Raw genomic sequence first — 13,160 nt, 5'->3', positions numbered from 1 at the left:
TCAAGCTGACATTCTCTGTCATTTCTGGGGCACTGAACAACTTCCCATTGATCTCTAATTATTCAGGTCTGTCACAGTCACAAACGGCAGCTCCAGCTTTTGCCCTGCCAAGGCAGCAGATCCTTGACCCACGCCAATCTCTCTAAAGCCTCAAATGGTCCCTTTTTAGGACAGTGAAAATGTACATCCTAAGCAGGAGAGGACACAGAATTCTCTTTCCCTGTTCTCCAAGCATAAGACTGCTGGGAATTACTTTCTTCCCATGGGTAACTGGCAGGAACAAGATTTCCTCTGCTATCACTCCATCCGTAGCACCCTCATTTGCCACAGATACTCAGTTCTGTTTCAGGGACTCCCATCAGAAAATTGATGACTGCTGTCAGAAGCAAATTCCCAGGGCGGTTTTGACTCCCTGGGAGCAGCGGGGATGACCAAGGACAGCTGCTGCCCCGGGAGAAGGTGGCGCGGCGGGAGCTGCGGGCGGTACCCGCGGGCTGCGGTCCCGGCCCTGCCCAGCCCGTGTCCGCCCTGCAGCGCTGGACGCGGGGCTCGCTCCCTTCGCCTGTCCCTGCCGTGCCAGCGGCAGCTGTGCCGGGAACGGGAAAATCCCCTTTCTCGGGCAGCAGCGCCGGGAGCCAGCGGGTGGTGCCTTCAGGTGCGTGGCCGGAGGGGACAGAGGTGCGCTGGGGTCACCTGCGTGTGGTGGCACCCGCAGGGGGACGTGTGTGCTCTTGGCACTGGTACGTGGGAAAAACTGCTGTGTGGGACGAGTTTGTCCCGGGACTTGAGGCTCTCTGGGGTCGTGTTTCATGGAATAAAACTGTGCCGCCTTCCCAGCTGCGGTGACAACGTTTTATGGGATGGGCTGAGCTCCCTTTTCCGGGAGGCAGCGGGATGGGTGTCCCTGTGCCCACCTCGCCCCGGGTCCCAGGGAGAAGCTGCTCCTGTGGCCGAGGGTCGGTGGGGAAAACTGAACATTCCTGATGGAAACCGATGGAAAAACAAGTTTGGTTTGGTTTTGGACTTGACATTTTCCCCCTGACCCCCACCTGATCCGAGTGTTCTGCCTTAGGGAACAGGAGACAGAAGGGGGAATGGGGGAAAAGATAATTCGTTACCCCAAAAGGGGCGAGCTTATTTCTACTTATTTCCTGATACACCTGGAATGATTTGGCCTCGGGAGGCACCTGGGAGCCTCCTTCTGAGTCGTGGGTGGAGCCGTGGTTATAAAAGGGGTAAAGGAAGGAGGGAGGGGGGGATCGGGGGGGAGAGGAGCAGTGGCTGGGATCAATGGTGCCTTTGGGATTTGCATCTGGAACCGGCCATCAGTTTCCTGATGGGAGTCCTGGAAACAGAACTCCGTGAGAAATGGGAAAACTGCAGCTGGAGTGCTGGAAGTGGAGAGTCTGCAGTGAACGCCTGGTGAGTCTCCTGGTGCCCCGTATCTAATGCTGTGCTGGCACCAGGTCAGCTCATTCCGATTTAAACTCTCTTGAAATACGCTTAAATTACAAATTGGGCTACAAAATGCACGTGGGAAGCTTCGTGTTCCTAAGAGAATGCTCTGGGGATGAGCAGCTTCTGACCTGCACAAATAATTCCTGCTCGCACAGAAACCTGCTGGCCCGTGGATCTAGGGCAGAGTGGCAGAAAAGTGGCAGCTTCAGTGCCACCCTGATAGTGATTTTCCTTGGGGCTCTCAGGACCGGGAGGAAATGGTGTTCATGGGAGAGCACGGAGCAGGATGAGTGCTGCAGCTGTGCCTTTCCTGCTCTCTGCTGTTCCAGGGATGCCCTGGAGGGCTCTGGCTCGGCATGGTCTGTGTGTAAGAGCTTCCCTGCCTGTGCGCAGCTGGGTCAGTCACTGCGCTCCCACGGAACCCCCGAGGCTGGAAAAGCCCTTTGTGATGCTGAAATGCCCCCGAGCAAACCTTCCCAAGCTGGGAGCAAAGCAGCGGCAGGGAGGGAAGTGCAGGAGGGTGGTGGGAAGGGTTTTCTCCCAGCTCTGGCCACCCTCAAGGCAGGGGTGGTTTTTAAATGTTTTGCATGCTGCAGCAGCTCCCTCCCTGTGTGAGAGCTGCCTCGGCCCGGGTGAGTGTGAGGATATCCAGCTCTTCCTCAGGGCATGGAGCATGGCAGCGTGCACAGCTCATGTTAAATCCTGTTTAAATGTAAACTTTAAATATTAACTTTTAATATCAAAATACATTAAAACAGAGACTTTGAGGAAACAACACATGAAAGTCTATTGCAGGCATGGGTACAAGCTGCCTTTAATCAAGATCCACGTTGGTGGCTGTTTTGTCAAACCACTCTGGGGACAGAACGTGTACAAAAAGCTTCATTAACCCTTTGTATTCTGCTGGTAGGGCAGTGTCTGACCCCAGGTCTTGGAAGCTGTGTGGAGATTCCTCCCTGGAGCAGGGTCACCCCGTGAGGATGAGCCACAGGGATTCAGTCGTTGGACCAGGTGAGGATCTCTTTCTACTTGATAATTGCTTTTGCTGGCTTTAATGTCACAGCTCCAGTGCTCCTTCAGACCTGTGCCCTGCAACAGCACTCACAGCTCCTGTGCTGGGCAGGGAACGCTCTGGTGAGGGAAATGGACCTGTAGAAAATGTTCAGAGTTTGGCAGGAGGTTCACATAGTATGTATCTGGATGTAAACTCTGAGATAAGAAATGCTGACTTAGAAATGCCATGGAATGGGACAGACATTGTTGAGAGAGAAATGGAGCTAGAAATGAGCTTTAAAGGATGAGTTTGTAAATAAGACTGGATACTTTAGAGAAATAGAACTATGAAAGATGCATTGTAGTAGGACTCACGAGGAGTAATTTTAGATGATTGGCTTTAAGGCATTTACAGCATGGTGTGACAAAAGCTGATAGGACAAGAAACGCTTGTATTGTAATTAGGAAATAGCTGGCTTCTGATTGTGATGACATGAATTATGACAGCTGTATTGTCTCACCCTTCACGTGAGACTGAAAATTAAATAAAATTTTTTAAAATGCTTCTCAGTTAACTTATTTCTGGGTCAGAAAAGGGCATAATCTGATAAATTGGTGCTTTGTGTGAGGAAAACTTATTGGATTAAGCCCTTTTCTGGCCCAGAGATGGGGCAACTGAGAGGAGTTACAAAAACTTTTATTCCATTTTCAGTCTCGTGTGAAGGGTGAGACAGTTTTCCTAAACTGGAAAATTGAAAGTGGGGGGGGGAGGGAGAGTTGCTTTTCATTTTTTTAAGTATTGCTGTGGATTTTGTTATGTCAGGTGACCCTACCAAAATAGAATTGGAATAACTGAACTTCAGGACTCTGCACTTAATTCCTTTAATGTGTTTGTGTGGGTGCAGGAGATGCCAAATCCCAAAGCAATTCTATGTCTGTAACACTGAGTAAACATCTTTAAAGCCAAGTGCTCGGTGTTGGCTTTTCACATGGATGCAAATGGTGCAAAGGCCTTTCTTGTGCCCCGAGAGCCAACAGGAACCTGCCAGAAGCAGGCCTTCGTTGCATTCCGGGATTTCAATTTGCTCTTGGGTTCTTCCCTCCAGTCTTCTCTCGGCTTTTTGTGCCAAAGGGGATCTGACCCCAGAGCCATACAGGGTGTCTGCTGCCTGGATAAATGTCAATGAAATTTGCCAAGTCTGACAGGAAAGCAGAAACGTCCTGGGGGTTGTTTGGCCAAAGACAGAACACGAAGATGTCCGTTCTAGCAGTGGGTGCGAGTGCTGCCAGTTTTGGCTTGTCTGGTGCCTCTGGTCCCTCAGAAGTCAGGGCAAGGCTGAAGCAAGGAGCAAAGCTGCAGGTGAGGGCAATTTCGGCTGTTTCAAACTGCTTGGTCCAGACCTGGGAGTACTGGAAAACAGCTTTCCTCCTTCTTTCTCTCCATCACTGAGCAGAACATTAAGATGATGCTGCACTAAGCTCTCTCTGCTGTGGGTTGTTATTTGGTTGTTTTGGGGTTTTTTTCTGGCTTTTTAATGCATTTCTAAGTGGTGCAGTGAGGAGCAAGTGGCTGGGTTACGTGACTTCTGACTGACATATCACAGAAATGGGCATGCATGTGTGCACGTGCTTCCTGGCAATCCAGGTGAGATGTGGAAATCCCGAGTAAGGATTTCTAGCCTCAGCTACACGTGACACAGGCTCCTGGAAATGGAAATGGCAGAATGGCAGCTGTGAGGTAAAGCAGAATTAAAATGGCTGTAAGCAGAAAAGCCAAGTGAAATGGTAATTCTTGGTCCTGTGTGTACCTCTTGCCTCTGCCTGCTGTGAACACTTTGTGTTCCAGCTCGGTGTGGTCCATTTCAGTGCTTGTTTGGTTTGACTGTTGTGTGTAACAAAAACACTGGTCAGTTACTCCAAACAGCTGCCCTCCTTTACTGGACATATCCCTGGAGTGGGACCAGGCTCCCCCTTTCCCTGCAGGAATTCCCTGCTCCTCTGGAGAGGGGCTGAAGCCAAAGCCCAGGAGCAAAGGACAACAACCAAACCAGGGGCATTACGTCCTAGATGCATCCAGCACCATGCATTTTCCTTGTTCCCAGCACTGATGAATCTAAACAAGATTTATTTTTTACAAGATTGCCTGCTCCTTCACTTCTCCAGCTCTCCCCCGACACCTCCCCTGCTTCCCCTGCTCTTATCCCTGGTGTGCCAAGTTCCTGCATCTCCCTGGCTCTCCAGCTGCAGCTTGTCCTGGCTATGGCTGATAGAATATTATTTTTTTTAGCAGCAATCCATTCTTTTAAAGAACACAAAGTTTTATTGATATAAACGATATCAATGCAGAAGTGTCTTTAGGAAATAGATCCAAACAAGGGACTCTGTCTTCCTGCTTTTCCTGTAGTTCTCCTTCCTGTTTTCACCTGGGCTGGAAGGATGGGCATGGCCTGTATTTATCACATGAAAGTGTCCACAAGTTCTGATTACAGACACTCATTTTCTGACAGAAAACATTTTCGTTTTGCCTTTCCCCTGCTGTTTCCAGGTGCTGCCCAGGATGGCTCTCTGTGCTCTCAGGCAGTGCTGCCTAGGAGGAAGGGCAGCCTTTGCCTGGCCTGCACAGCTCGGGTGGATGTGACAGGGTTGCTGTGGCCTGACAAGGCATGAACAGCTGGCTGTGTTCTGGAGTGCCTTGAAACCTTTTTCTGTCAGGTTTTGGAGGGGTTTCTCTTCGGGATTTCTTGTGATGCAGCATCCTGGGTGTCCCTTCCTTTGTTCCAAGTCCAATGGTAAAGGACTGACAAGCGAGGTCCTGGGATGAAAATGGTTCTGTTAAAATCAGGCAAAGAATGCAATAAGAAAAATGAGCTTCCTTTTAATGTCTAAAATAGTTAGGAATAAAAATGCTGGAAAAGGGCACTTTTATGTTAGAATTGGCGTCACCTCTCATGGATAAAACCACACAGTGAGCGGTCAGAGCAGAAATATGAAAGCTGGGATCCTTTGACCTTTGCAGTGGACTTAATTTTTTTTTCCCTCCTCTCTTTCAGGACAGGAAAAATCATCAAACTCCTCCCATCTTTGCCAAAAGCCTCGGTGTCTAAGCAGCCAAAGCCAAGAGGCTTCAGCACCAGGGGTCTGCGCTGGAGGGCTCCTGGTCCTGCCCAGGCTGTGGGGTAAGTCAAAGGGACACAGCCTTCCTCTTCTCCTCTCTGCTGGGATGAACTGCCCAGGGAATGCCGTTCTGACAGCCCAGCCCCACCTGTGTCTGCTGGAAGAGGGCAGAGGTGAAGAGCAAATGCCAGAGCTCCCGGGGATGATGGAGTTGTGGTGTTTGGCTGTGCCCAGAGGGGCAGGCTGGGCATTGTCTGTGCACCAAGGCTGCAGGACTGGGGTGACGACTGCTCTCAGCAAACACTATTTATTAATACTGGGTCAGATTTCCCTCAGTGTGGGGCAGGAGAGGTGAGGGTTTGGAGCAGGAATTCTGCAAACAAGGCCTGTGTGATGGTTGATTTGTTGTGCTTTCCAGTGAGCCAGGGCTGGCACAAGGACTCGTGCAGGTCCTGGTCTGGCACCGGAGCTGCTGCCCTTTGGAGCCATTGTAAAGGTACGATTACAGAACATTTTGGAGGCTGTCTCCAGAATTCCATTTGTAGCTGGATCTCGCTCCAAGTGCAGCAGCCAGGTGAGGGTTCTTAGCTCTCCAGACTTGTACTCACCTTGGTACAGCCTGGGGCTGCAGCAGGTTTTCCAGGGAAGTGGAGATCACTGCAGACTGGTGCTCTGTGCAGCAGGGACCTGCTGGGATTTGCAGTTGCAAAGCTGACATGAAGGTTGTAAAAGCAGCACAAAATTGTAATTCCTGTGTTTTTGGGGGAGGAGGCGTTGGCCACCCTGAGAGGTAGATCAGACCCAGCTTTTGTGACAAGGGAGTGCGAGGTCTGTAAATCCCACGTTTGGGATGCTCTGTGCGGTTGACATGAAGCCCCAGAGGCTGGTGGTTCTGCTGGCTGCTGTCCCCAGCTGTCCCCAGCCCTGGCTAACCCCGCTGGTCTGCTCTGGTTCCAGGCTGTCCCGCTGGAGCACCCTGGCCCCTGCCGTGCCTGAGACACAGAGAGCCCCGGCCAGAGCTGCTGTCACTGCCAGTAACCAAGGGATGGGACTGGTGTGGGTTCAGAAGGATTTATTGCTCGCACAAACATCAGCTCAGAGGCCCTGAGACTTTAAAGGAGTAAGCAGCTGGCTACAGTGCAAGAGTTTCTCCATGACAAGGCAATATATAACTTTCTAACCCAAGGGACAGCTGCCACAGGGTTTATTTTGCTTTTCTAACCCATCACTTTTACTGAACTCTGCTGCACTGTGGGTGCCTCTGTTCAGCAGGCTTCTGTCTCGCTTGCACACATGCTCTGTTACAATTCTGAGCTCCCAGCCCCTCTACACACCACACCCTCACATCACAAACCCTTCTCCATCTCACCCTTCAGTTTCTCACTTATTGAAAGCCTACTCTTACTTACAACCATAGAACCAGAAGTTTATGATTCTTCTGCTTGAGGTCTGTGTGTTGGATTTCTACATCAATGCAAGCTTCTTCCAAGGCCGCAGATCAAATCTTCTAGTGTCTCTGGAAGTTTCTGCTTTTCCAATTCCCACATCTCTCCTCCCTCTCTGCATTAAGACATTCTTATTAATGGATCTGTTAAGCACTGGTTATAAATATTTATGTAAATAATGTGTTATTATTAGTAGTAGCATTATTATAATAATTAAAATGTACAATTTTGTTATTTTTTAAATTATGGTGTTTAAATTTATTTATTAAATAAATTAAGTTTTATTATTTATTCTTAATATATTTTAGAGTTGTGTGTTTTTATAAAGATATTTTGAGGGATTAGATAATTTTATATATTTATTAATTTTTCTTATATTTATATTTGTGTGTTAAGAAAACTTATTGTTTTGTAAAACTGCATGTTGAATATTTTTAATATCTGTTAAAAAGTTATTTAATGTAAGGGATGTAGTATTAGATTGTTTACTTAGATAATATTTTCATTTATTTAATTGTTTTAGTCTTGCTGTTGAAATAATAGGTGGTATAAAAAGAGATGCTACCATTTTTTTTTTAAGTTTTAAGGTTTGAAATTATTTTTATATTTTGATTAGTACTGATGGATAAATGATTTCTATGTTTTACATTAGTAATTATTTTTATAGTAGGAGTTAATGTAAGGGTTTTTAATTATATGGATTATTTGTAATGTTTTTTATTGGTATATTATTTGAGTAAGTAAAGAATGGATTTTTTTTGAGTAGTGATAGATAAATACAAAGTATTTAAATTTGAAACTTTAACTAAAGTTACTTAAATGTTTTAGACTGGATAATTGGTAAAATTGTATAATTAAAAGTACACAAAGAAAATAGAGTAGAATATTTGATTTTGACTGAATTTTATATTTTTAACTTATTATTTAATAGGAGTTTTATAATATTATTGATTTTTATATCTATACAGAAACTTAAAGTTTATAGTTTTTTGTGGTGCAATACAAGATGTTAGGTGGAATGTGGAATTTTTGTGTAATTTACATTAACTCTGTGGAATTTACAGTTGTATTTATGCTGTGTAATTTACATTTGTTTTTACCTTGGTTTTTTATTGGTGGAGTGGTCAGTGTGGTTTTTTGTGCGATGTGGTTTTATGTTTTTTATTGAAATTCATTTGGGTTTTTGTACTTGTTGAGATATAAGTGAAATTTATGTTTTGGTATGAGAAATAAACTATTGACACATTTTGTTTTATAAAATTGTACAGAGACGTGTAAGATAATGATACACACTGTTTTTATTATAAATTTTTGTTACAAGTATGAAGAAATATTAGAGTAAAATAATGTAGTAAAGGAGAAATTGATAACAATTAGGAATTATTTAGATAATTATATAATTGGTAACAGATGTGAAATTATGTAATTATTAAGTATTAAAATATTGTCTATTATTTTAGTTTGTAACAGTTGATACATTTCAAATTAGTGGAAGGTTGCATTATTTTATTTGGAAAATGATTTTTTAGGTTTATTTAAGAAACAGGTTTAGTTGTTCTATTGGTAAAGTTAAAATGTTAAGTTAAAATTATTTGGATTTTACTTTTGATATAGAAAATATTTGGGTTTGCTGTTAATTATTTTATTTAGGTAGAGTTAGGGTTTGGATATAGTTTAAATTTTAATTTTAATATATTTATTTAGTATATTTTCATATACTGTTTTAAAAATAGTTATGAGTAAAACTTTTAGGAACAGAGATGTTTTGAATACAGTAAACTTTTTAAAAAAGATTTGAAGACGATTATAGACAGGATTGTGAGTTTGGATTTGGGTATTGTGAGTGTGAGGGTGGAGGAAATGTAGTTGTATGAGAGATTGATTACTTAGTGTGAAACTTAGAAAAATAATGTTACAGGTGGATTTTTTATTGAAGTGCTTTTGTAACAATAACTGAGGAAAGTTACAAGATTAATAGTTTGGAGGAGGTTTTTAATGAAGTTTAATTTCTTTTTAATTTTGAAAAATATTTAAAATTATGAGATAATATTAGGTTAAATGATAGAGTTAGTGTAGAGATTAGTTAGAGTGTTAACTTGGTTTAAGAGATGTGTAAGTAGTTAAAGAATAAAAAAGTAGGACTTAGAAATGTTTTCTAGATAATTATATAGAGAGATGGTAAAGTATATTCAAGTCAGCTGCAAATATTACAATATTGTTTTATAAATAATGTTTATTACAAAAATTAATATATTTCTATTTTAGAATTGGTATATTAGTAGTAAGTGTTTGAGGAAGTTAAGACAACTTTTTAAAAATATTTATATACTAAGGAAATAGAGTAAAAATTTTAACTAGTATGATATTAATATTAATTGCTATTTTTTGGTGTTATTTATAAAAGATAAAAATAGTAGAGATTGCATTGAAGAATAGAATTTTTGATTAAATTGATGATGTGATAAACTGTGTTTGTTTCACTTATGAATATGTGTTTGTTAGTGTTTTATTTTAGTTGTTTTAATTGGAGTTTTATTTTTTTAAGAAAATTAACCATATACTTGTTTAGATAAATGATTTTTAATAAAATATAGGAGAAATTACATTAAATAAAATTTAAATTGAGAATGAATGAATTCTGATACTAAGGAATAATAAACTTAATTTTAATACAATATTAAAGTGATCAAATGTAATTTGAGAATATCTGGACCTAAATGTAGCGAAATTTAATTTTGTTTGATTTCATGAACACTTAACTTATTGAAGGCTGTTATTTATAAATATTGAAGTTCTTAAAGTATTTTGGTGTTGAAGAAATTTTAGATTGTTGAGTTACTATTATTACCTATATCTTTACATTGTGGTTTTATTTATTATGAGACATGTTTCTTGGTAAAAGACTTTTATTTATGTTATATTTAGAATGGTACTACTTTGTATAGTGGGGTTTTTTGTATTTAGGATATTGATTAGATTGATTTATATTTTTGTGGGCTTTGAGTAATATTTACTTATATGTTTACGGTTTTTACATTTGAAGTATTTTTTGATGGTTTTTGTTACTTTTTAAAGAGTTCTTGATTCAGAATTTGAAGTGTTTGGTGTTTGGAGGAAATAAATTTGCGGGTATGCCTGAGTTGTGTTTTTAATGTTACTAAGGGCTACTTTTGGTACGATAGTTTGATTTTTTTGTTTGGCTGTGGGGAGGGTCTCTTGTGTAAGCCTGAGACTGGTAGTAGGACTTTTTGTCTAATGTTTTAGGAGTCTGTTAAGGAGCAGGTGTTATTTTAAGTTTTATAAAATATACTGAGAATTAGTTAAAATCACGGAATAAACACCATGGCAATTAAAGGGTGTTGTGTTTAAAGAGTTACAAATCATTTTTAATAACTGCTTGAAATAAGGAGAGCTTAATCTACTTTTTCTGCCCCCATGAATGGCATGACCTGTGCCCACTGCTCATGAGTCACCCAACCAAAGCCAAGAGCAAATGTTGGCTGGGCTTTAAAAACCTGAAATAACTCAGAAGCACAATAGGTCAGTCACATTTTCCTCCTCTGTTTTTTTCTTTCAGATGCTGGGCTTACCCCTGTGGACGTGCGCTGAGCTCTCGCTGCAGGACCCTGTCAGGCCCCGATGGCTGTGAGTCATGTTCTTCTCACGGGGCAACTGGAAATAATTGTCAGTTAATTGCAGAAGGAATGAATGAATGAATGAATGAAAGCTTTCCCCTTTTGTGCCCTGCTGTGGGAGACAAGAGCAGAGGGAGCGAGCGGAGGAGCGGCCTCGGGCTGGAGAAAGGCAGAGGGAGCGCCCTGGTGTCACCAGGGCACCTGTGGGGAACAGAACGGACACCGAGGGCAAGAGGAGGTGAGGAGGGGACAGTCTGGGGCAAAATCTGAGTTCATCTGCGCGGAAATGAGTAAGGGATATTTTGGAGGGAAAAGCTGAGGCCATGAGTTCACCCAGCTTGGCACAAAGTGGGACCAGAGGTGAAGGCCAAGCCAAAGCCAGCCCTGCTCAACCTCTAAGACCCAGAATAAATTCTACAAGCTGCCCACTGAGGGACTAAAAACACATAAAAACAGAACCAAGAGCAAACCAGAAGGTTCCTGGGAATCCTGTTACAGTGTTGTCATAGCCTTTTTAACAGATGTTTAGGTTTTTTACTACAATGGATGATTTCTCTTTTGGAATCATGGATGCTGTGGGGTTTTCTGGGGCTGAGCTCCCTCACGGTGGCCCTGGCACTGCTGAGGAGCTGGGAGGAAAAGCAGAGTCAGAGCTCCTGCCAGGGGCACGGTGTTTTCCCCCAGCCCACCAGCCTGGCCAGGAGGGATGTGCCTCAGCTCCTGGCTTCTGCAGGGAAAGAATGTTTTCAGCTGGTTCAGGTCCCGTTCCAGCGGCCTCCTCTCCCGGCGCTTCCCGATCCGCTCTCCCGCCCCTCCTGCTCCCAGCTCCTGCCCGGCCAGGCCCAACTCTACCGAGGGGAATTTGTCCCACCAGCAGCAGGGGAAGGACACAGGGTGCCACCCTGGGATGTGGATTGTCCCTCTGGGTATGCTGGCTGCTGGGATTTAGATCATTCCATACACTAGGCTGCTGAAATTTCCCAGCCCAGAGGCTTTAGCTGACAGGGCAGCACAAAGATTGTTCTGCATGTGGTGCCTGGATTTGGGGTTCAGTATCTGCTAGTTCAGATGAATTATACCCGCAGCCCCACATTCATTCCCTGCTGAATTCCTGCTGGAAGAACCTGACAGCTCCTTGCGAGATGCACATCCCTGCCTTCAGAGCACACCTCTGGTGGGACCCACCTGCAAAAGTCTTCCACCACTTCTGCACTTCCAACTGGCTCCCTGAAAAGTTCCAAACTTCATCCCAACTCAAACCTCTGATTTTAAGGCATCTCCAACGCCTATTGCTTGGGGATTTAGTATTTGTGAGGGAAAATTGCCTTAGCTTAAATGCTGCTGATGGACAGCGGCCTCGGACAAGAAAGGAGGGAAGAGATTTGGGGTGGTCAAGACATACCTGGCAGCTGTGTGGGAACTCTTGGAGGCCAGAATCAGGAATTGCTGTCTGAGCCCCTCTGCAAACGGCCCCGTGCCTCCATTCCCAGATGGTGCCAGCTGCTCCTCGGGTCCTTCTGGGCTGTCAGTGGTCTCTGTCCGGGCTGAAGCATCTCCATGTGCCTGTTCAGAGCAGCCCTGGCCGAGGAGCCACAGGCAGCCCTTTAGCCGTGTCCGTGCCAGCGCTGTCCAGGTACCCCGGTGCCCGTGTGCTTGGAATGCTGCGTGCCGCGGGCAGGACGCTGCAGGCACAGCTCCTCCCCTGCAGATCCCAAGGACACGAGGTGCTGCCTACCTTTCGGGGGCTCCTGGCCTCCTCCAGTCCCACACCGGGCACAGCTGGAGCCGGTCCCAGCGGCCGTCCCGGAGCGGCTGCCCCGCTCGTTCGGCAGAGGTTCCCCGGGGATGCGGGCAGCGAGCGCGGTGGCCGCAGGGTTACCGGGGCCGGGGGCTCGGTGTCCCCGCGGGGCGGCCCCGGGTCTGCCAGGGGGAATCCCGGGGGCGGGGCGGGAGGCGGCGCTGAGGGGGCGGCGCTGCCGGTGGGTCCCGGGGCCGGGCGATCCCCGCGCCCTGCCTTCTTCCAGCCGCGATCCAGTGTCTGCTCTAGGGAAGCACCGTCCTCCTGGCGGGCCCAGCACCGGCATCCCCTGGCTCCCCACGGCCATAAGCAGGAGCGTGCCCGGAGCTCCGGTGCGACCCAGCCCCGCACCCGCCGCAGCGGGAGCGGCAGCGCCGGGCTCGGTCCCAGCACCCATCCCGGAGCGGCTCTTCCCGCCGGCGGTAGTGCCGGTCCCGATCCCAGCCCCAATCCCTCCTCGATCCTCCGGCCCCAGCACCCGCACCTCTGCCCGGATCCCACAGCCGACACCCGCAGGACCAGGACCCGAATCCCCGAGCCCAGATCCCGATCCCACCTGAACGCGTTGGACACCGCGCAGCGGCGGTAGCTGCCCCCGATCCGGATCTCCGCACAGCGCTCCGAGCGCCGGTCCCGCAGCATCCCGAGACGAGCATCCACCGCAGAAAGCGGAGCGGGTGCGGATCCGCCGGCATTTACGGGCGCGGGGGGGGCGGG

The 13,160-nt window shown here is 45.8% G+C and overlaps 2 protein-coding genes across 3 annotated transcripts; one reads left to right on the top strand and one right to left on the bottom strand.

Annotated features, from left to right (window-relative positions):
- Positions 1–408: 408 nt before the first annotated feature.
- On the top strand, positions 409–10,726 carry LOC121360884. Its single transcript, XM_041481004.1, has 7 exons — positions 409–655; positions 1,356–1,422; positions 2,369–2,469; positions 5,502–5,627; positions 5,984–6,139; positions 6,523–6,685; positions 10,588–10,726. The coding sequence occupies exons 3-7, from the start codon at positions 2,439–2,441 to the stop codon at positions 10,724–10,726; spliced, it is 615 nt and encodes a 204-aa protein (XP_041336938.1). The 5' UTR covers positions 409–655; positions 1,356–1,422; positions 2,369–2,438.
- Positions 10,727–11,738: 1,012 nt separating this feature from the next.
- LOC121360883 (translation initiation factor IF-2-like) lies at positions 11,739–13,085 on the bottom strand. Of its 2 annotated transcripts, XM_041481002.1 has the most exons (3): positions 12,381–13,085; positions 12,048–12,223; positions 11,739–11,937 (listed from the first exon to the last, which is right to left on the bottom strand). In XM_041481002.1, the coding sequence occupies exons 1-3, from the start codon at positions 13,083–13,085 to the stop codon at positions 11,739–11,741; spliced, it is 1,080 nt and encodes a 359-aa protein (XP_041336936.1). The 2 variants fall into 2 exon arrangements, with proteins under 2 accessions (XP_041336936.1, XP_041336937.1); XM_041481003.1 differs by lacking the exon at positions 11,739–11,937 and having other exon boundaries at positions 11,972–12,223.
- Positions 13,086–13,160: the final 75 nt, after the last annotated feature.

This window comes from Pyrgilauda ruficollis, unplaced genomic scaffold, assembly GCF_017590135.1.
Source record: "Pyrgilauda ruficollis isolate IOZ18807 unplaced genomic scaffold, ASM1759013v1 scaffold547, whole genome shotgun sequence".
Classification (NCBI taxonomy): Eukaryota; Metazoa; Chordata; class Aves; order Passeriformes; family Passeridae; genus Pyrgilauda; species Pyrgilauda ruficollis.
Note: the sequence above shows the minus strand (reverse complement) of the source record. Positions and strands in the feature narration are given on the sequence as shown.